The sequence below is a fragment of the Cavia porcellus genome, unplaced genomic scaffold (assembly GCF_034190915.1).
Source record: "Cavia porcellus strain 051 isolate PalLab524CR breed Dunkin Hartley unplaced genomic scaffold, mCavPor4.1 scaffold_25, whole genome shotgun sequence".
In the NCBI taxonomy this organism is placed as follows: Eukaryota; Metazoa; Chordata; class Mammalia; order Rodentia; family Caviidae; genus Cavia; species Cavia porcellus.
In genome coordinates, this window is record NW_026947508.1 from 29002382 (window position 1) to 29026035 (window position 23654).

The following is a 23654-nucleotide window of genomic DNA, read 5'->3' on the forward strand; positions in this document are numbered from 1 at the left end:
ACAGGTCTTGACTTGGTTTGGCATGTGGTGAGGAAGGGAGCCTAGTGTAACAAGAGCAAAGTCCTATATGATACTGACTATGGTACTAGGCACTTTCCTATACATTTTACAGAGCTGAGCCCATTTAAGAGACAAGGAAACAGAAAACTAAGGCATGGGATATTTTGCCAAAGGTCACAGATACCTCCCAGGCTGTGCTGTGTTGCTTTTCTTGACTGAGATGCTTACCTGTGATGGGGCTTTGGAAAACAGAAAATCTGCAGGTAGCACCTTGACAGGTCTGCACCTGGGGGTCTAAGAGATCAAGGATTCCGGCCTGAGAGAAAGTTGTTTTTGATCATAAACTGGGAACCCATTAGAAAGATATAAGTCTCCTGTGGTTGGGTCTCAGTCTGCCCAGAATACATGGATGACACTTTCCTTGGCTCAGCCAACAGTGGCACTAGCCAATGATGCTCAGGTAACACACCCTAAACTCACACTATCCATTCATTGCCTCATTCAGTAATCATTTCATTGAGCAATTACCTGTTTCCCAGATGCCAGGGGAATATATCAATTACCAAGAGAGAGCCTTCTCTTTGGTGTTATTGGGCAGAGTGAGAAGTACATTAAACACACAATTATTTAACTAAAAACTGTGATTAAGGTTTGAAGGGGAAAAGCAAGGGGCTAGGATATCACATTATAGGAAAGATAACCTATTTATTTGGGGAATGAGATTTGAGACACTTAAACAGTGTTCCATGGCAATTTAAGGTTCTGGGAAAGTTATTTCCAGAGTTATCTAACCCTTAAAGTTAAATTTGAATCAAATGTATATGAAAGAATACAGTTCAGATATGCTGTCTCCTTTGGTATCTGCAGGGATTGGTTCTAGGACCCTCTTTGGATACCAAAATCTGCAGATGCTCAAGTCCTTCACATAAGATGATAGAGTACTTGCATATATCTTCCGCACATCCTCTCATAGACTGTAAGCCATTTTTGAATTACTATACTTAGAATACCCAATATAAAATCATGTAAATAGGTATTATGCTATGTTGTTTAGGGAAAAATCATGAGGAGAAACCGCATGTGCACTACCAATGTAATTATTTTTACTGAATTGTTTTTTGTTCTGTAGTTGACTGAATCTACAGATATGGATCCCATGGGTGGGCTATTCTTTTAAAAAGTAGCAAAGAAGCACACTCGTATACTTCAGAGTGTAATATAACACAATGGAAACTTCTGGCTCATCCAGGTATTAATAAGTTATCTTTTCTGTGTGTGTTTGAGGAGCTGGAGTCACTGAAGCTTGGGTGTATTTTAAATATGTCTAATTAAGAAGGATGTACCATAACATTTGTTTTCATTTCATTTTTAAAAATTCAGGTGTGGGAACACTGTTTAATTGGCTTTACTACAATTTGTCTTTATGAATTATGATTTTCTTGTTACCCTGCAGCCAAAAGAAAATAAAAATATACCAATTATTGAGGCCAACGTCAGACTTCAAGGATCATCCATAGCATCTAGGGTCAAACTGTAGGCACTGAAGCAGCTTTTTTGTTTTTATCAAGTCTTTTCATGGCAAATAGATGTTGTGCATTTGAAGTTATACGTTATCTACTTAATATGTAAAATATTGATTATATTGGGTGGGATTTCAGTGAGAGACAAAACAAGCTTTCAGAACAAGATGATTGTAATTAATAAAAATGTATGTTTAAAAATAGCTAAAAGAGATTTTACATGTTCTCACCACAAAGAAACGATAAACACTTAAAGTAAATATGCTAATTATTCTGATTTGATCATTCCACAATGCAGGTACATAACAAAACATCACATCATACCCCATAAATATCTACAACTACTACTTGTCAATCACAAATAATATTAAACCTCAAAAAAGGAAAAACAGAAGGTTGAAAATGTCCTCTTGAGTTCAGAGGTGCTGGTGACCAGCTCAGCCTCCACCTGGCAGACTCTGCCTCCGATCCCCACCCCCTCCCTGCCTTTCTTGGCCTCTGATCCTCTCACCAATCACCCTTCGTAGCTTCTGTTCCCTCCAGTGCCAGACAATGGTCTGGCAACTCCTGATGGACACTGTTCTCCTGGTCCTGGGGACTGACAGTCTGAGCTGACCTGGGACTGAGGCAGGTCCCCAGACCAAGTGGAAAAGGTTGCAACCCCAAACCCACCCAGAGCTCTGGGACTGGACAGGAAATTCAGCTCCACCCCAGGAAGACACAGGCAGCAGCTGCACACTCACCCTTCTTGGTTGCCTCAAAGCTGTCATGGAAGTGAATCCTCTGGATGTCGTAAGTCAAGGTTGTGTTGGGCAGCAGGGTCCTGTTCCTGTTGATGATGTTGGCAGAAAATCGAAAGGCATGCTCTTCAGCATTCATGACCTGGGCGTTGGGGCCATCTGCGTACTCAAAGATTCCTCCTGTGGGAGATGGGGAAGACCGTTGTAGGGAGGAGGGGCAGGAATCTAGTAATGCTTCCCTAAGAAGGTCTCATGGACAAGCAAACACCCCTGACAACACCCAGCACTCAATTAAGCCATAGATAATTGACACATATAGAAGTTGGGATAGGGCATAAGGAATACGAAAGCCTTTCTAGTTCATTTTATCCAATTAACAAATTCCTGATAACAAAACCTGACAGGGCCGAAATAAAATTACTAGCATTAAAATTGCTGTGAAAATACTCAATAGAATTCTGGCAAGCAGAATCTATCAGAATATTACAAGAATAACATACCATGACCACATAGAGTTTTATTCTAGGAATGTAACAGTGGTGTTCAATATGAAGAAATCTATGAATATCATTCTACTACATCAATAGTTCAAAGGAGAAAAAAACACACAATCAACTCACCAAATTCAGAGAGATATTTGATAAAATACAATATCTACTGCTAGTAATAATGCTTAATAAAATAGCACCAGAAAAGACACTTCCTTGAAGTACTTTTAGCTTACATTTATTTTTATAATCACAACCCTTGATGTCCAGTGAGATACGGGGCACATTTTTGTTAAAGAAAAAAAATCTGTAGGTAAAGATTCACACTATATGCTAACCAACAAAGCAAGACCGAAAATGTACTTAGAGGTACAACTTTTGAAAATGAATAACTCTTATTTGCAAACATAAATATGCCCCCTGAAAATTCCTAACCATAAGAACGAGTAAGAGCTAGTAGAAGTGTTAAGTTAAATGACTGCTTAGCACAAATTAATAGTATTTCCTTGAATCGGTGACAGCCAGTAGGAAAACATAATAGAAAAGGATTTCTTTTATAGTATCAGCAAAAGATTAAATGGCAAACAATAAACCCAAGAAAGCAGTGTGCCATTCTGGTTTCTTTAAAATGACAAAAACAAATGGAAACCGAAATGTATAAACATACACTTAAATGAGGAGACCTGTATTCTACAAATTATTTTTTTAGTTTAATTTAACTCCAATTAGAGTCATGGAAGAATTTTGCTTTTACTTGACAAATTGACTCTAAAATATGTCTCAAAGACAAAGTATAAGATAATGACTATAAAATGTCTGTAAAAGAATGGTCTAAGTTGGTTTAAGTTGCCATACTTTAAAACATATTATTAAACAAAAATCATTAAAGCCACGTTGTAAGACTCTGTGACAACACAGATCAACAGAATGAGGCAAAAGTCTTTCTGAATAGACTCAACTAGAGATAGGTATTTAAAACATGATAAAGGTGGTTATTTCCTATCAATAGAGAAAGGATGAATTATTCATTAATTGTGCCTTGACAGCTAATCAATTATTTGGGAGAAATTTAAGTTAGACTCCAATCTTAATCCATAAACTACAATAAATTCCAGGTGAAATAAAGAATAAGTAGCAAGAAAATAAGAGAAAAGAAAAGGGAACACTATGAGAATATATTGGTGAATGTGGAACTATATTGGGGTGGAAGAGGCCTTTCTAAGGATGTCAGTATAGTCCTTTGTTCCTTGAAAAGAATGTTTTGTGCTACTATTTTTTAGACAAGATATTATACCTGTATCCTTTACTCTGAATATTGACTACAAAGACAACAATCAGCAATGTATGAACTATTGTAGTTACTAACTTGTTTTGAAACTCATTGTTTGTTTATCTTTTTTTTTTTTTTTTTTTTGTCTTTTTGAGACAGGGTCTCACTATGCAGGTTGGTCTTGAGCTCACTTTATAGCCCAGGCTGGTCTCAAATTCACAATGATCCTCCTGCCTCAGCTTCCTGAGTGCTGGGATTACAAGTGTGTGCCACCACACCCAGCTTGTTTATCTTTTATCTTTAAACTCAACAAAAAGAAAGTACTTCACTGTAAAAATGGGCAAAGGATGGACATTTCACAAAATAAAATAAGCTAATAACAACAAATAAGCTATTAATAAATGAAAATATGCGCAGCCTCCCTTAAATCAACAACAAAATATTGTTTTTCTCTTGTAATTGGAAAAGATAAAACAAATTATCACACACAGCTTTGGTGCAGGTGTTGAGAAACAGAAACCTGCTCAGCTTCTGATGGAAAGAGATCCTATACACTAGAAATGCATCAAAACCATTAAAAATGTGACTCAATTATTTGATTTCTAGAAATTCACTCCAAAAATGGGCACGTAAGTTATGTATGGTGAAGGAGATCTAGAATTGTCCAATCAAGAAAGAGCTAAAAAGTAAATACAGTATATCAATACAATAGCAAAAATACAGTGATATGGGGAATATGATATTTTTAAAAGAAACAGTGAAGGTTTTTGCAAGAATCCAGTAATGCTTCATCTCAGTAAAGAAAAAAGGGTAGGAAAAGGGGGAAGAATTGAAGTCACTGTCATTAGGAATGCAAGGAGCCGTTGCTTGTTTTGCTTTAAAGATTTTCTATGCTCCCCAAATAAATCTTTATTCTTATTAAAAATTAACTTCTTTGAGATGACAAAAGTCACCTTTGGAAAGAACACTAGAATTTTCAGTAAGTTAATGAATCATGTGACCTTTACCACAATCTAGTTTTAGAACTCTTCCATTATGCGGTGAGATCCCTTGCAAGAATTTCTGGTCAGTCATCATTTCACCTCAAGCCTCAAGAAACCACTAATTTGCTTTTTGTCTCCAGAGAGTTATCTTTTCTGAACATTTCATATAAATGGAATCATCTAGTGTGTGTTCTGCATCTGGCTCCTCATGCTTAGCATCCCTGAGCTTTATCGATAGTGTAACATGTATCAGTAGTTCATTTCTTTTTATTGCTAAATATTATTACCTTGTATGGATAGACAATACTTTATTTATTCAGTTGATGGAGTTTTGAATTGTTTTTGAAAGAAATAGTGGTTTCTAGTTTCTGGTCTAGCATGTGAGAAGTTTGGAAGTTACCACTCCATTCTAACAAGTAAAAGTGAAGAACTAACAACTCTTTTTAGATCTCTAACAGCAGTGAGGTCACAAGGTAAACTGCTGCCCCCTGCAGATTTGGAGAACTAAAAGGGTGAAGAGAGAGCTCTGTAATTTATCAGAATAGAAACTTCCACAGGAACCAGAGGAGAATCCAAGCTATAATTGACAAGGCTCACCATGGGCAAATCTGAAAGACAAAACGAAGAAGACCATTCATTAGCCTGAACCCCAATTCTGTGAGATCATGCCCAGAGCTCTCCCAGGTTCCTGCAATGACTATTAGAGAGGAATCCATATCTGTTTGGGTAGCAGTAGGAATTATGCCCAAAAGCCAGAGATTTATATTCTTAAAAGGTTCTCCCTATGTGAAACTCGTAAGCCATAGCCTAACTTGTTGGGATTTTGTTAGTGCCTAACTGATCCAAGAGAAGAGAAGTATCCAACTTCAGCCATCTGTGAGAGGTGGAGGCATCGAGAAACACTTGTGGAATTCACAGTGCAGAGGCACAAGCTCACCAGACAACTGGTTCCTAATCACAGGGCTGTAGAACACTTTCCTGTCCCCTACACCTTACTGTCGCATCTCTAACAGCCTGTCTAGGATATCATGTCTTGTTATTAAGGAAAACATTGCTGGGTATCCTAAGTGGAAAAACAAAAACAAAAGTAGAACAAACAAACCAGTATGAAGAGATCAAGCAAGTATCAAGCTAGACACAGATATGGCAGAGATGTTGAAATTGTCAGACTGGGAATTAAAAAATAACTATAGCTAATGTCCCAAAGTCTCTAACGGGTAAAATAGACAGCATGCAAAAACAGATGATCTGTGCCAGCAAATAAATGGAAATGCTAAGAAAAAGAAACAAAAAGAAATGCCAGACATCAAAAGTATTATAACAGAAATAAAGAATGGCTTTGATGAGCTTAGTAGCAGACTGAACATGGCTGAGGAAAGAATCTCTGAGCTTGAGAAAATCTCAATAGAAACTTCCAAAACTGAGAAGCAAAGATAAAAGACTAAAAGGAAAAGAATTTAGTATTCAAGAACTGTAGAAGAAGTACAAAAGTTGTGACATATGTGAATCAGAAATATCTGAAGGAACACATGAACAAAAAAATATTTGAAATAATTATTGAGCGTTCCTTTGAATTTAGTTTGAACACCAAATCACATACTAGGGTAAGGGAGCAGCCCAGAAGACACCAAGCAGGATAAATATCTCCAAATTTACACCTAGGGCTATCAATTTCAAACAACAGAAAATCAAAGATAAAGAAAAATCTCGACAGAAGTCAGAGGAAAACTATATCTTACCCATTGCAGGACAAAAAAAGAATTATATCCACCTTCTCAGAAACCATGCAAAAGAGTGCAAGGAAATATTCAAAGTGCTTAGGAATAAAACATCAATTAAAAATTCTGTACTTTGTGAAATTATCCTTCAAATGTGAGGAGAAATATAGACTTTGTTGGACAAACAAAAATTGAGAAACTTCTTTGCCAGTGGACCTGTATTTCAGGAAATGTTAAAAGAAGTTCTTCAGAGAGAAGAAAAATTATACAGGTTAGAAACAAAGATTTTCATAAAGAAAGTAACAACATTGGAGAGAGAATAAGTGAAGGAAAAATTAAAAATTTGTCTTATTCTAAATTGATCTAATGTATAATAGCTTGTTTAAAATAATAGCAGTAAGATATTCATATAATCCACTTATTTATGCTTGTAATAAGCAAAATGCATGATAGCACTGATACAAGAACGAGAGGGAAGAATTAGGATTATTTTGTAATTAAAAGCTATTTATAATATAAATGGTGTACTATTACTTGTAAGAGAATATGGATTAGTTGTAAATGCACATTGCAAATGTTAGGGCGACCACTAAAAAGAATGTGCTAAACTATTGTGCTAAAGAGGAGAGGAAGTTGAATCATAAAACATGCTCAATAAAAATCACATGGCAGAGAAAGAGTTAACGGTCAAACTAAGTAATAAATAGAAATCAATAAAAAATATAGTAGATGTGAATCTATCAACTCTTACTTTAAATAACGGTTTAATTGCACCAATTAAAAGACACATTGTCAGAATTGATTGAAACAGCACCCATTATTATATTGCCTGCAAGATATCCTCTTTAAAAGTATGCAAATGCATATACACACAGTTTAAAAGTAAATGGATGGGATTTATCTCTGGAATGCAAGGATGGTTCCACATTTATTCCTGGAATGCATGGATGGCAGCACATTAACAGAATAAAGTGAAAACAAAACCCACAGGATCACTACAATCAGTGTAGAAAAAACACTAGAAAAATTCAACATCTTTTTATGATAAAAAAATATACTAACCCAGGAAGAAAAGGAAATTACTTAGATATATCAAAAGCTATACTGAGTGCCTGCCTGGCAGGTGTGAGATAGTGAGTTTGATCCCTAGTACAAAAAAAAAAAAAAGTGATACTGAAAAACCCACAAAAATATCATATTCAGTGGTAAAAGAATGAAAACTTTCCCTCCAAGATCAAGAGCAAAGCAACAATGCCTGCGTTTGTCACTTCTAGTCAACACAGCCCTGGTAGTTCTAACCAGGGCAAGTGGGCAAAGAAAAGTAAATAAAGATCACTTAAATTCTAAAGGAAGAAGTAAAGCTATCTGTTTGTAGATGATATAATTGTATATGTAGAAAATCCCCAACATTTCAGAGAACCTCCTAAAAGTATACATTCAGTAAAATAGCAGACTACAAAGTTAATACACAAAATCAATTTCATTTGTTATACACTAATAATGAAAAATTACAAGAACAATTCCATTTATAACAGTATTAAAAATAAGATATTTATGAGTTAACCAAAGAGATAAAGGACTTATACGATAGAAACTATGAGGTATTGCTGAAAGAAAGTAAAGAGGAATAAATAAATACAAACACATCTTGATCTAGAATTGGAAGATGTCAGTCAGGCATCATGGTGCAGGCTTGTAATCAATCCCAGTCCTCCTTGAGGCTAAAGATCGAGGACTGAACGTTCAAGCTCAGCTTGGAGAACTGTTGTGGAAAACAATGTAGCAGTTCCTCAAAAAATTAAAAGTAGAATTATCATATGGTCCCTGGGAATATACCCCAAAGAACTCAAAGGAGAATCTCAAATAGATATTTGTACTTCCATGATTGTGCTACAAATGCTATTAGTTCTTGGAACAAAACAGTTACCATTCATAGGATTGGATCAATTTTGCATGTTTGTGCCTGGTGATGTGAGGAACTCTTTTGAAGATTATTATGTAAAATAACAACTTTAGTTATGTTCCTACCACTTTGTTGTGATGGCCTATATTGTCATTGTTTTGGGCTCTTTGCTATTGTTATGTATTTGTATTTTTTGTTTTTCTAGTAACTTGTTTTGTTTTTCCTTCTAATGAAGAAAGGATAGATGTACATGTAGAGGCTTATACATGCTTAGAACTTCTCCTAAACAGTTTATGAGAATTGATCGTATTATGCGTGATGATATGAGCAGCTACTTTGAAGAAAAAGAGACATGATGGTTCCATTGCTGATTTCCTGTCATCATGTTGTGAAATCCAGTAATGCCTTTATTCTTTGTTTAGAGTGATTTTAGTCTGTTTTGTATTATCTAATTTCAACATACATGAAACTATGGACAGCTATTTTGAAGAGAACAAGAGACATTACAGTAGCCATTGTTGATTTTCCTATTGTCTGGTTTTCCTATAATGCCTTCATTATTCTGTTTTGATCAGTTTTTAAAAAAATTTTATTTAAAGAAAAAAAAAAAAAAACCCAAAACAGTAAAAGGGTACAAGTAATACAGAATTAAAAAAAAAAAAAAACAAAAACAGTAAGAAATCACTAGTTAATAGGTTACATATTGTCATCTTAGAAATAGTTGTTCAAGTTACAAAATTAAACCCTCAAAGTGGACATTCAAACAGTGAGACTGCAATTGATCAGTTTTATACTACCTCATTTTGTATGAATTCATTGTGTGTGAAAATATAGACAACTATTTAGAAGAAAACAAGAGACATTATGGTAGCCACTGTTGATCTCCTGTTGTCTTGCTTTGAAATCCTATGTCACTTACATTGTTGTCTTCTGATCTGCTTTGTTCTGTTTGTTTTGTCCTCTTTAAAAAAAGATATTTATACTTCCATATTAATAGCATTCACAACAGTGAAAACATGGAGACATCAACTGTCTGTCAGCAGATGAATGAATAATCCAAATGTGGTGTATACACCCAAGAGAATATTATTTAGTTGTAAAATGGAAGAAAACTTCAGCATGTTTGAACAGTGAGGACATAATGCTAAGTGAAATAAGCCACTGCAAAAAGACAAATGCTATATGATCCCATGTATATGCAGTAGAGTAATCAACACCACAGAAACAGAAAATAGGTGATTTCAAGGGATGGGGAGAGGAAGAGGTAATTACTGTTAATGGAAATCCTAGCTTCTATAAAACGAGAAAAGGAAATAAAATATATAAAGGCTAGGAAGAAAGAAATAAGTTCATCTTTGTTTTCTCATGACATAATTGACTATGTAGAAAATCCCAAAGAATTGACAAAAAACAAAACTAGATGAACTGGTTCCTGGAATTAGTAAGTGATCATAGTAAAGAGGCAGGGCAAAAGTTAATATATAGAAGCCAATTGCTTTCCTGTATACCTGCAAAGAATAAATGGAATTTTAAATGAAAAATGTAACGTTACTTACATTACCATTGAGAGAGAAAACACTTAGGTATAAGGCTAACGAAATATGTACAGAATTTATTTAAAGAAAACTACAAAACTCTGATGAAAGAAATTAAAGAAAAAATGAAGAGCTCTTCAAGTTCATGGATTTTAAAAAAGTCAATATTTCAAGATGTCAGTTCTTCCCAACTTGATTTATAGATTCAATGCAATCTCAATCAAAATTCCTAGCAAGTTACTTTGAGGATATTGAAAAACTGATTTTAAAGTGTACATGGACAGGCAAAAGACACATAAATATATACTCTAATGCCTTGTAGCACATATCCTGTGTCTCACACAATATTGAAGGAGAAGAGAGTTGCAGACAGACACAACTCAATTTGAAGACTACTATATAGCTATAGTAAACAAGGTAGCATGATATTGGCATAAGGATAGACAAATAGATCATTAGTACAGAACAGAGAGCCTAGAAATAGATTCATATCAATACAGTCAACTAATCTTTGCCACAGAAACGGAGGCCATGGAGAAACAATAGCTCTTCAAACAAATTATGCTAAAACAACTGGACATCTACATGTAAAAGAAAAGAAAATGTAGATACACCACTTATACCTTTCATAAAAGTAAATTCAAAATGGATTATACATATGTAAAATACAAAACTGAAACTAATAGATAACATTAAGAAAATCTCGACCTTAAATTTAGTAATGATCTTTTAAATGTAATATCAAAGGCACGTTCCAGGAAAGAAAGAATAATAAATGGGACTTCTTCAAAATTAAAATTTTCTGCTCTGCAAAAGATACTTAAAAGAATACAAAGATAATCCATATATAGAGCTACATATCATAAAACATTATCCAACATATGTGAAGGACTCTTAAAATTCAACAAGAAAACCAACAACCTGATGAGAAAATGGACCAAAGAGCTTAATAAATATCTCACTAAAGAAGATATACAGATAGTAAATAAGAATTAGAAAAAGATATTCCATGTTCAGTGTCATCAGGAAAATGCAAATTAAAACAACAGAGATACTACTACACCCCTATTAAATGGCCAAAATCCAGAACACTGACAATACCAAATGCTGGTGAGGATGTGGAGCAACAGGAACTCTTGTTTACTGCTGGAGGGAAAGCCGATTAGTACAACCGCTTGGGTAGTTTTTCCATTTCTTACAAAACTAAGCACACTTTTACCATACAACCCAGAAGCTGTGTTCCTTGGAATTTTCTCAAATGTTGTGAAAACACAATAACCTGCCCACAGATGTTTATAGCAGCTTTCCTCATAACTTGCAAAACTTGGAAGCAACCAAGTTTTGCATTTCATTAGATGAATGGATTAAACAAACAGGTACATTCACACAATGAAATATTATTCCACATTTAAAGGAAATGAGTTACCAAGCCATGAAAAATAAATCATGAAGAATCTTAAATGCATATACTGAAGTGAAAGAAGCCAATCCGAGATGGCTGCAAACTGTACGATTCCAATAATCTGACATTCTGGAAAAGGCCAAACTATGGAGACAGCAAAATGATCAGTGGTTGCCAGAGGCTGGTGAGGGAGGATGAATAGGTGGGAGTGCCGAGGAATTTTAGGGCAGTGAAACTGGTCTGTCTGATACTATAATGGTGGATACATGTCATTACACATTTGTCAAACCCCATAGAATGAACAACCCTAAGAGTGAACCCTAATGTAAATTACAGACTGGAAGATAATGATGTGTCAGTGCAGGTTCTTCAATCTCAACAAAGGCGCCTGATGGCAGGAATGTCCACGGCAGGGAGCTGTCCGGCTGTGGGGGCAGAGAGAAGTGGGAAATCTCCATACTTTGGCCCAGTTTTGCTGTGAGCCCAAAATGGCTCCAAAAATAAAGTCTATTAAAAAGAAAAAAGAAAAAGGGAAGCGGGAGAACAAAACAGTGACTGTTTTAAAGAGTGAACACAGAAATGTGTCCCTTCCCAGGGGACTCCAGCAGGCTTTCAGATGGCAACACAGGTAGGCACAGGAGTCTGTGTGGTGGGCATAAATATGCTGTGCACATGCATAAAACAGGACGAGAAGAACGCGTACCAAAGCCCTGAGAGAGGTTTTCTCTAAACCGCAGGCTTACGGGTGACTAATTTCCTTCATGTTTTCCTTTATCTTCAGAAACCTCTGTGTGAACACGTGTTACATTTCTAATCGGAAGAGCTATCTCGGGATTGTGTGTATGTGTTTAATGGGAACTAAATGATCAAAGTACCATATGATGCATGAATTCCATTCCTAACACATTTATATAGGAGGATATTTTAATGTAATATTGGAATAAATAGAAACAACTCAATATCCAAAAACAAGAGATTATTCAGTATAGTAAAACCTATTCGTATGGCAGAACAGGCAGCTGGCATTAACCATCAAAGTACAGGAATACGTGGTGCCTGGGATTTGCTTCAAAATGTGGGGGGAGATGAAGTGAAGGGAAAGTGGCTGGGTTGGAGAGCTCATGCACTGATTGCTAGGGGGACCAGACAATGGCTACCTGGGGATTCACGCTACTGTGTTGTGTGTATATGACAGACATGCTTCAAAATAAAATATTCTTGGAATCCAGGTGTGGCGGTGTATGCTTGAAGTCCCAGACGCTGAGGAGGCTGAATCGGGAAGGTAACAAATGTAGGAGCAGCCTGGACAACTTCACAAGACCCTCTATTAGCACAGCACGTGGTAGGTTCAATTCCCAGTGCCACAAAAAGAAAAAATAAAACTTTAGAGTCATGCTGTGAATAATGTACAAAGAATGAATCATTGTAGTGCAATCAGAAAAGGGGTAATATTACTTGCAGATGCTTATTATTTTTCCCTTGAAAAATTCAAGAGAATCAGGTGAAAAGAGTAGAAACTGGGCAGATAGCCTGGTGAACAGCTAGCATACAAATACAGGAAGCCTTACAGTCTCCCTATATATCAGCAATAAACAGTGAGGAATTACAATGAATAAAAGAGACCCTACTTTCAAAAGCAGCAACAACAACAACAACAAAATAAAATGCTTTACAATAAATGTGCAATTCCTCTATCAAGCAAAGTACAAAACTTTACTGGGGAACATAAAAGAAGACTTGAATAAATGGAAAGACATAACTTACTTCTGGAAGCGATGGCTCAATATTGTAAAGATGTCAGTTCTCCTCAAATTAATTTATAAATTTAATGCAATTTCAATTAAAATAAAAAAGGACACACCAGAAGGACACACACCAAAATGTTAACAGAGGTGCTTTCTAGAAAGTACAGAGATAATAGATTATGTGCTTTTTTGTTTTCTGAGTCCTTTACCTTGGTTGTAAGAAAGAAGAGCTTTAAACAATGCTCTTAAGAGAGACTTAATGATATAGAAAATGTTCATTCTTCCTTCATCCTGCAAAGCTGCAACATAATCTTATTATGTGACGCTGATTTACCAAACAAAAAGCCATGTGTTTATATTTACAGAATAAAGACCTGAAGGATTTGTACCAAAGTGTCTCCAATAAGTATCTCTGGGTAGAAGGGGTTAATGGATTTTCATGCTTCTCTTTGGTGTTTTGCTGAGTCTTCCGAATTATTTACAGCAAACCTTTACTGCTACTTTAAAATGTCAAAAAACAAAACAAAATACAAACTGGAAAAAAAAAAAAAAAAAAGAAAGGAGCCGTCTGGTCCTTACAGATCCAAAGAAGACTGCCCCTTCCTATCCCAAATGAGGGTCACATGTTGTGGGACAAGGCTGTTTCTAAATGGCTTTGTGCAAGCTCAGTCTTATGATTCGTTTCTATAAAAATCCACTGATTGCCACCCCCTGCCGACCTGTCACAGAGCCTTAGGATCCCAAGAGAAGCCAATGCCAGGCCTCTGCTCTATGGGAAGATTCAGCCCAGTAGGATAGGCATGTGCCATGTCACTGTTAGATGCGACCATGGAAAGATGCCCAATTCAGGCTTTGATGACAGTCCTGCCTCAAATCCTACTCTGTCCACTGGTGGAAGCTCTTCCATCTCAGAAACTCAGTTTCTCCATCTGCAAAATTGGGTGCACTTTAAGAAGTTGCTCATTATAAAGAGGAACTGAAATGATGCAGTTAAAGGCATGAGCCATGTGTGGCACTTGTTAGAAAAGGAGAGGAACAGGATCATTTAGAAAAAAATTCAAATGAGATTTAAGTTTTTACAACCAGAGTAGAGCTTACCGAACATTTCTGTGAATAAATATGTTTGGCTTAGTGGCCAGAGGAGCATTGTTAAAGAGGCTCATCTCTTGCTATTGTAGCAGGAGGCATCACAGACAGCAGCTAAACTATGAAATGCCTCTGTGTTTCAATAAAACTTTATTGACAAAAATAGGTAATAGGCTGGACCTAGCCATTGGGCAGTGGTTTGTAACCTGCTCTAACGGGAGGGCCACCTTCATCTTGGAGTTGAGCTGATCTTTCCTTACGAAAAGCAGCTTAGGACCTGGATGAAAAAGATAAGGGGACTGAAATAAACTGCTGGACCAAAGACACAGAGGCAGAATGCTGAGTTATTGAGAGGAGAAGGCGTGAGGGCAATGGAGGAGGTCTAAGAGATGAGATGAGAATGAAATAAAGTGAACCAGAGAGATAGATAGATAGATAGAGAGAGAGAGAGAGAGAGAGAGAGAGAGAGAGAGAGAGAGAGAGAGAATGTAACATAGGCCCTAAGATGGGCCAGCCCAGTGAGAAATCTCCGGATAAGAGGGACCAGGTATCTTTTTAACACAGTGACTACCCATGATTTCTTGCAAGTTGAGCCTGCAGCTTGTCTCCTCCTTCCCTTCCTCCTTCCCCTCTTTCCTCCCTCTCTTCCTTCCTTTCTTCCTCCCTTCTTTCCTTTTTCTTTTCCTCCCTTTTCTTCCTTCCAGGAGCCTTGTTGCTAAAAAAAAGTCCTCTCAATTCGAGGGTTTCTGAATCCACTTACCCAGAGGATTAGGCCACTCTTCTGGGCCCTGGGGACAGCCTGCAGCCAAGGACTGACCTGCTCAGGGTGGGGAAAGCTCTTTGGTGTGATGTATGCTTCAAAGCCCCTCCCCATTCTCTGCCACACATATTTTGTACCAAGCAAAAAAGCCAGTTCCTATGTGAGGCTTTATCTTTGCCCAGCCCCATCCTTCCCTGTTCATTTCTCTAGACCCTCCTCTAGCAACCTCATGTACCTGAATCCCTGTCTTAGGCTCTGCATCCTGGGACTCTGTCCTAGGACTGGGATGACATTAGTTGGGGAAGATGGTGTTAACTGTGCTTCTCTTAGTGCTGCTGAATGAGAGGAAGGGGATGTTAAATCTTTGTGGGTCTTCCTGCCCCTTCTCCATTTTGTGCAGACAGCTTCTAAAGAGCCCACAACTTTGGAAGCCCAGGCATCTGATGGGCTGAGTTCTGCTCCAAGTTCTGCTCCATGGAAAACAAGCTGCTTTGGGTCTTGGCTCCTGGAGAGAACTCCCCCACACACTTAGAGGCAGCTCCCCCTCTAAACTGGCTCGTCTCCATTTTCTCCTTTCCCATACATTCCTCATGATCAGTATTTAAAGAGGCTAATAAGTAGGTTGGCACCGTTGATTAATGCATAATCTTAATCATGATTGCATAGTGTAATTGGCATTAATTTGAAGAGCCAGTTCATTATGAAAATAATTGTCACTGCTTTTCTGCTTTAATAAAATGGAGCAGCGACACTAGAGCTGCAAAGGAAATGGGATAGGGGTATGGTGTGTGTGGTGTAGGGTCCTGGCAGATGTGAGCAAGGATCGCACAGGGTGCAGCTGTAAATTTTTCTTCAAACAATACCCTTTATGGAAGCACAGTAGGTCAAACAAACAGTAATAACAACTGAGCATGTGCCAGGGGTGCTGCAGACCTCTTCCCACACTATTTTGTTTTACTCACAGGAACTGTGATAAACTACTGTCCAGCCATTGCCAGATAGCCAGATTCTGGGAGAGATAACTGTGTTCCCAGCCTCAGGCCTAGGCTCTCTCTGTCTCCAGGCTGGAGTCTCCTCTTTCTTTCTAGTCTACTTTGTTCTTCTTCTCTTTCAAGGTGTCTTGGATTAATTGAAATACTGAACAGAGAGATTCTGTCCCAATGGAATCAGGAACCACTACTCCCCCACCCTATTTTACACAAGGACCCAGAGAGGTTAAGAATACCGGTAAAACTTCCAAGTGGCAAAACCTCTTCTGCAGCTGAGCCAGAGGCATCCTGGAGATGGCCCGCACAGCTTTTAAGTGCCAAGAGTTACATTTTCAGGAATTCTGAGTGCCAGGGCTGAAACTGCTGGCATCCTGAAATCAGCCATAGCAGGAAAATTTACACTATGGAAATAAGCAGATGCTACCAATCAGAGCCCTTTTCTTGACAGTGGTTTATCAGCATGCCAGCCCCATTCCCATCATCTGATGCTGCAGCTTTTGAGGAGGCTCTGTAGAGGACTCCACCAGGCACAAGGTGAAAGCCACGGCTCAGATTTCACCCTGACTGTGGGCTGCGAGGGAAAAGGAAGGAGGGAACTGGTTGTGTACACTGAAACCATCTTATTTCCAGCTCTTTCTTTTGCATTATGTCAGGATACGTGGAAAGCATTCTGAACACTCTAAGCATAAATGCTTAGATTTTAAAGACTGCTTTTTACACCTCCAGAAATGTTCCCATGTTGTGTAATACCTCTGCCTCTCAGGTAAGGATGCTATGGTGGCCTCTGCTGACCTGGCCCTGCCACTGCCTCTTGGCAAGGGGCTAGGAGGCATATTTTACTGCACACTCCCAAAATTCCTGTGATCAGGATGACCTGAGAGTCTCCAAGACAGATGGAAACAGAGGATTAAGTCCCTCTCTGAAGCTCCTGGCCTCATGATTGTTCAGAGGTCATCTGGAATCTGTTGAAATTTCCCTTCTCTTCAACAACTTTGTGCCTTTGAATTTGACCTTTGCAGAGTCACCCAAGCCAGCAGGCCCTGAGTATAGTGATTACAGGAGGACTCAGGCAGGACACAGTCTGTGCCTCCACTGTCTGCCAGGCACCCAGGGTCCCTGAGAGATGCTTGTGTTCCCAGCACCCAGGCCCAGGCTCTCTCTGTCCTCTGTGCTTTCTTTCTAGTCTCCTTTGTTTTTCTTCTGAAGTTTTCAAGGTGCTGCAGAGATTAATTGAGGGGCTGATCAGTGAGATTCTTGCCAACGCCTCTTCCCAGACAACTCTCTCAGTTCTGATCAAGGTTCTGTCCGCCTTCCCAGGGTCCCCAAAGCTCTACAGTTGGGAGATCACACTTGGCCTTGCAGGGCCCTGGTGGTGCTTCTTGGGCTCCTCTATACCCTTGTGTCTGCAGAAGGCAGAGGGAGAGGTGGAGGGATAAAGTGGCTGGCTTTCTCTGCAGAACAGAGTGCAGATGGTTTGAACTTAACAATGATTTCCCTTAATGATCTTTCAAGTTTACAATGGTGTAAAAGGAATGCACTTTGAGCAGAAACTATCATGGAATTTTGGTCTTGGGAAACATGGTGTGATAGTCTCCCGTGATGCCTGGCAGCAGCACTGAGTGGCAGCTCCCAGTCAGCTATATAACTGGAAAACAACTGATGATCCAGCATCTCGTGTTGCTAAGGTTTGTGGCTCAGTAAGGTAGGCATATTAAATGTATTTTTGACAAACTCTTTTCAGCTAATGATAGGCTTATCAGGATATAACTCAAGTCAAGGTCTACTGTATGTGGTTTAGAGTTGAGCAGTGTTCCCAGAAAGGTCCAGGGATGGGCTTTCTGGGCAAGGAACAAGGACTATACATGCCTCCTCTTCATTTGTTTGTTCATTTGCCTACTCATTCGCTCACCCATTGCATGCTGTTTGTTGGCTATGTCTGTGAACAAGGGATAATGGTAGGAACTGGATGAATCAGAGAGCAGCAGTGAGACATCATCCCAGCCCTCCAAGAACTCAGTTCAGAACAGGAGAGGAGAGAAGGGTGCAAAACAAACACTGTAAGGGCAAAGCTCTCTATGTGGTAAGATCACAGGAAGACTCCGAAGCGACAGTGTTAGAGGTGTTTTCATGAAGGAGGTAAACTGTGGACAGCTCTGAGTCAGCTGTGGCAGGAACATAGAGCCAGGTGCAGAGGGACTGGCCTTGGGTGGCTACTGTGGTGATGAGGGCTTGTGCTCCAGCAGGACTTGTGGAGAGAAAGGGATGTAGGGTCCTGTAGGAGGAGAGCTGCAGGGTTTGCTCTCCAGGATTGGTCAAGGAGAGGTAGAAGAAGTAGGGTCTGGGAGATGAGAGGGTACACCAAAGGTGACCCTAAGTTTAAGCAAGCACAGTGAAGTTTGTGGCCTTGGCAGCCAGACTGCTTGGACTCTTGTATGTGACCTTGGGCAGGTTGCTTCGTGGCCTTGTGCCTGTGTCTTTGTCTAACATGGGGACATTAACAATGTTTACCACAGAGATCTTTTGAGGCTTTATGGCATAAAGCATCTAACATACATTATAAGCCCTTGGTAGGAGTAAGAAGTTATTACAATGGAGGCGGCAGGGAAGCTGGGGGTCTTCACCTAAGATGTGGGTACCCAGAAAAGAGACGGTTGTGAAAAGGGATGTGCATCACCCCTTGAGTCCCCGGGGAGCTTCTGATTGAGTTCTGGGGCCTGGTGGCAGTTGTTTTAATTGATCTGGTGATATGTGGAGCTTTGCCTGTACAACTTGGGGACATACAAGTCAAATATTGCAGAATCGACCATGTCGAGAGGATGGCTGGAGGCTCTCTTGCTGCCCAGAGACCCTGATGAGGGATGGGCTGTCAGGAAGCGGAGGAATAGGAGCTGCGGCTGTGAAGAGAGGGCTGCACAAGGCGTTTCAGAGCAGTGGGCGAGCGGGAAGTGCCCTTGCCAGAGGGGCAGGGGGGCTGGAGGTCTAGAACTAAGTTACCACCCAACACACTGGCAGGGCTGTCCTACCGTCAGCAGAAAGGCAGGCAACCTCACAGCCCACCCTCTGTACCCAGTACCTCCCGGCCCAGCCTCAGCCCTCCATGCAGGACAGTCTGGGCTCCCTGCTTTTGGCCACCCCTTCTGCCTCTGCACTTTGCTCGTGGCCTTCCTCTCCTGGGATGGTCTGTTCTATCCTTCCAGCTCTGGCTCCATGTTTCTCATCTGGGCTTGTGCAGTAGATGCTGTCCTTCTCCTTTGTCCTACCCTGAAGCCACCTGCAGACATTGCCTTTGCAGTCCCTCAGCTTTCCCTGTCTCTAACATTTTCTGGCAGAGATATAGGCTTGGCCAGCTCACAGTAGAGGACATAAGTACCAGCTCAGCACTGCCTTCCACCAGGAGGCACAGAACTGCTGGGCAAGTGCCCATCTTCTTGTCCCACAGAGGCACCAGACAGTGGCACATCTGACCCAGTTTCTCAAAGGCCCAGGAGGACAGAGCCCCCGTTGCCCACAGTGCCACCCACTTGCTCACATCTGTGACTGCTCTCCTCCCTTCCTGCCCCTCACAGTGCAGATTCCTGGGGTCACTTCCTAGACAACCTGCATCCTATCTCTTGTCATTTTTTTCTGAATTAGGGGGTCCTTGACCAAGACCGTCTCCTTGAGCTCTAAGTGCCTCTTCCTTTGTACCCAGTGCATGTGGTACCATACTGTACTGTGATTAGCCCTGTGCCTCGCTCCCTCCCCCACAACGGACTGTGGTCATCTGGATGGTGGAGACACATCTTTGTCATTCTGGCACTGCATTCCACATACTCTATCCCTAATCCACTGGTGGTGAGAGGATGTTGAGATGTGTTTGTTAAATACACACATCTATAAACACATTTGCATGAGTGCATGTGTACACACACACACACACACACACACACACACACTCTGATTGTTTTAAGAAGCTAATTCCAGTTCAAGACTTCAATATTTATGGGAAAAACTGAAGAGCATACAAGTATGCTTCAGATCATCCACAATGAAGATGACAGACTGGAGAACACAGGCTCTTGTAGTTCTTAAGGCCTCCCCACCCAGCCTCAGCAATGATTAGCTGTTACTAGATGAGGAAACTGAGAGACACCCTCAAAAGACACTTTGCCCCATGGCTGGATGGAGAGGGTACTTGTACCTGCTGACATGGGTAAATGGCTGCAGAGAGGACCTGGTTGTTCCTGGCTGCCCTACAGGTAGCCCTAACTAGGTCCATCTCCACACCCAGGACATGTACTGGACAGTAAGGCTAGCATCAGCAGACAGCCCTGTCTTTAGTGGCCTCTTATGCCAGCCTGGCCACTCCCAGGCTTATCTTGAGAATGCCAGGATGCCTGATCTTAGCCACTCTGAAAATGTGAGTGGGAAGAGGTAAGGGTCTGGGGAACAGAATAGGTGAAATCAGTGAAAGAGGGTAGAGCCATTCTACACTATTACTTCCGTGCTTGTGCTCGTCTGTTTTAAATATCAATTGCTATGCAGGTTAAATACTTATTCAGATGCCTTTTAGCTTAAAAGCAAGCTAATTGATCTCTGGAGATCCTGAATGAACAGTGAAGAAACTGCACTAATTATAGAATCAACTTCTGCTCTCTGTTTTGTTTTGTTTCTTTGACAATGCTGCTAGAGCGATAGAAATGGGCCAAGGGGAGCAAAAACACATGTTGTTTTTATTACGCAGCAACAACCAAGGATTTCCCCCTCCCCCAACGTGGCCCCTGACCATCTGGGAGGAGCTATTCCAGACAGGGTTCCTGGCAAACCTTTCCCAGACTGGGGCTCACAAAGGCAGGACTCTGAGATGCTGGAATCCACCAAGGCTGTCTGCTCTCAATTTACCCTGCAGTCTCTATCTTCTTCCTTTACTGCCCCACCAAGTCAACCCAAATGAGCTAAAGTGGCCCCTGGCTATTGCTTTCTCAGAGTTTGGCTTCCTCTGGGGTCTCAGCTCCTGATTTGAACTGCCCACCTGAAATGAGAGGTACAACCCATTTTGGTCTCAACATCCTTCTGGTTCCTGTACAATGCTCCCTGCTCACCTGGGAGACTCCGTCTTGCAGCCTAGTGGTGTTGGGTCATCGTTGGGAACTTTGACTTTTTCATCTAGTAACACAGGTGGAGCATTCTTAATCTGGATGTCCACAATCTGAAACTTCGATAGGATACTCAAAACATTTCTGATTTTGAAGCATTTCAAATTTCAAATTAGGATTGTTCCACTTATGATAAAGTCTATACAAATATTTCAAAGTGTGAAAAGCCAATATCTGAAATAGTTTGGGTCCTAAGCATTTTGGAAAAGGGATTCTCAACTGATAGCAACACAAGGTTATATCCTCTCCCTTCTCCTACATGGCGAGACATCAGAATCTTTTGGCTATCTTGCCCAGGCTCTGACCCCACTTTTTTGTGCTCTCGGGAGAGAAGAAAGAACAATAGCTCTGGCTTGATTATTGGAGAAACCTACTTCAGTGATGCCGAGAAACTGCAGTCCAGGTGCAGGGAGGTTAAAGCTGGCTGTAAGTCTGGAAAAGTCCAGCTTGAGCAAGATTGAGCAGATTTCTTGCATACAGGACTTCTCTGGGCATTTGCTGAGCTTGTGTGCGCAGTGAGCCTTCAAGATGGATAGCAGCATCCCCAAACTTACCGGACAACCATGGAAACCTTTTTTGGCAGAACATCTCACTGGAAATACACTTTGGAAGTCATTGTGTTACAGTGGATTTGGGCAAAAGATTTCCCCCTTCTGAGATATGATCTATATGATCTATCCAGGGCTAGGTCCTCTGCATTTCAGTCTGCCCTTGACAAATGTGCCCAGCACTGGGCACTGGAGACACACAAGAAAGAATGAGAAAAGGATGCAAGGCAAAGCAGCAGAGTGATGTAACTCCAGGGGGTGGGAGAGGTATGTAAACACTTGTTTTTTAAGGACTGACTTCTGTAACATCAATACCTGGTTGTTTTAATACAGCTGTCGAGGTGTGATTGTGCCTGACAGCTCCCAGTACTGTGCCTGTATGTGTGTGCACCCGGGCAGGTGTGGCACACATCTCACCTGGGTGGAAGCACAGCAGGGAGGGAAACACTGGGAGCTAATTCGCCACACGGATGCTTTGTGACTCTCTCCCCCGGGGCCATTGGTTGAAATAAGGGATTCTGACATAATTATGATCATTAGCAAATGAGGCTGCTCTTGAATCTTCACAAGCTCATGGCTGTTCAAAGGAATTCCAAACAACCTGTTCTCTGCCTACACCGGTGTAGGTGACAGAGGCATCCAGCCTCTCAACCTGTTCTTCACTCCCAAAAGCTCAGGGAGCATGTACCCTGTGTCAGGCGGTAGGCACACAACAGAGAATAGTGGGAGACTTCCACCTCTAATACCTCACTTATTCCCTCAAAGCTCTTAGTGCAGTTTGGAGTCATCTTAAATATCTACTTATTAAATATTTATTAATTCATAGTCTACCTGTCCTCTACCCTCCACATCGGAATAGAAGCTCTTTGAGCCACAGATCTGGTACAGTACAGTACCACAGATCTGGTACTGGTACAGCCACAGTACAGTGCCTGGGCCACAGGAGGCACTCCAGAAACATGGCTCAGATATAAATGAATATGCATGATACATATGAATATGTATGAACAAGCTTGTAGTGGCTAAACAACAATGCTCCAGGGAGGTAACAAGTGGGCTACAGTTTTTAACCAGTGCTCCTGGCTTGGGGTGGAAGAGGGGACGGTATACAAAGCAAAAATGTAATTCAGGGCTTTTTAGCAGTGAGTGATGTGGGGACATTCCTTATAGAAAACCAGAAAGCAGAATCCTTGTTGCCAAAAGTCAGAACGTCCCCTAGACCTCCCCTCATCACAGTCACTCAGAAAGCCCTGCAAGGAGAGCAGGTGCATTTGCAAAACTAGAGTAAAGTCATCATCTCAGAATTTTCATGGTTTCCCAGTGGTGAGGGAGAAAAGTAGCTTGTATTTTAAAAACACAGGTTTAGGGCCCGAGATTTAGCTCAGCAGCACAGCACCTGTCTGACAAGCATAAGGTCCTGAGTTTGATTCCTGGTACAAACAAACAAACAAAACAGGTTTAAAGACATTGTCTTCTAAACTTTATACTTTGAACAAATGCAAAGACGGAATTTCCTGCATATCCACCTGGTGCAGAGTAGAGGGAAATCAAAAGTAGTTCTGGAGGAAAAAAATAACCCTAGGAATCACTAGCACCTATTGAGCCTTTGTTCTGAGCCTTTCCACTCAGCATCTATCTCATTTAATGCTTGCACCAACTCCATGAGGTAGCTTCTAGTGTGGCTCTCTTTTTCAGAAAGGAGAACTGAAGTTCAGAAAAGTTAGCTATTTCTCCAAATTCCCATAGTCTTTGCATGCCCAGGAGGCAGGCTCTGGTCTGACTCTGGAATATAATCAAATTTCCCCCTAAGGTCAACATTGAATCTAGCCATT

The 23654-nt window shown here is 40.4% G+C and overlaps 1 protein-coding gene across 1 annotated transcript in view; it reads right to left on the bottom strand.

Moving 5' to 3' along the window:
- Grik3 (glutamate ionotropic receptor kainate type subunit 3) overlaps positions 1-23654 on the bottom strand; it is a 207202-nt gene that overhangs the window by 81413 nt on the left and 102135 nt on the right. Inside the window, exon 2 of the mRNA XM_063236091.1 lies at positions 2264-2440. Coding sequence (XP_063092161.1) covers positions 2264-2440 — 177 coding nt within the window. The remainder of the gene's footprint in view (positions 1-2263; positions 2441-23654) is intronic.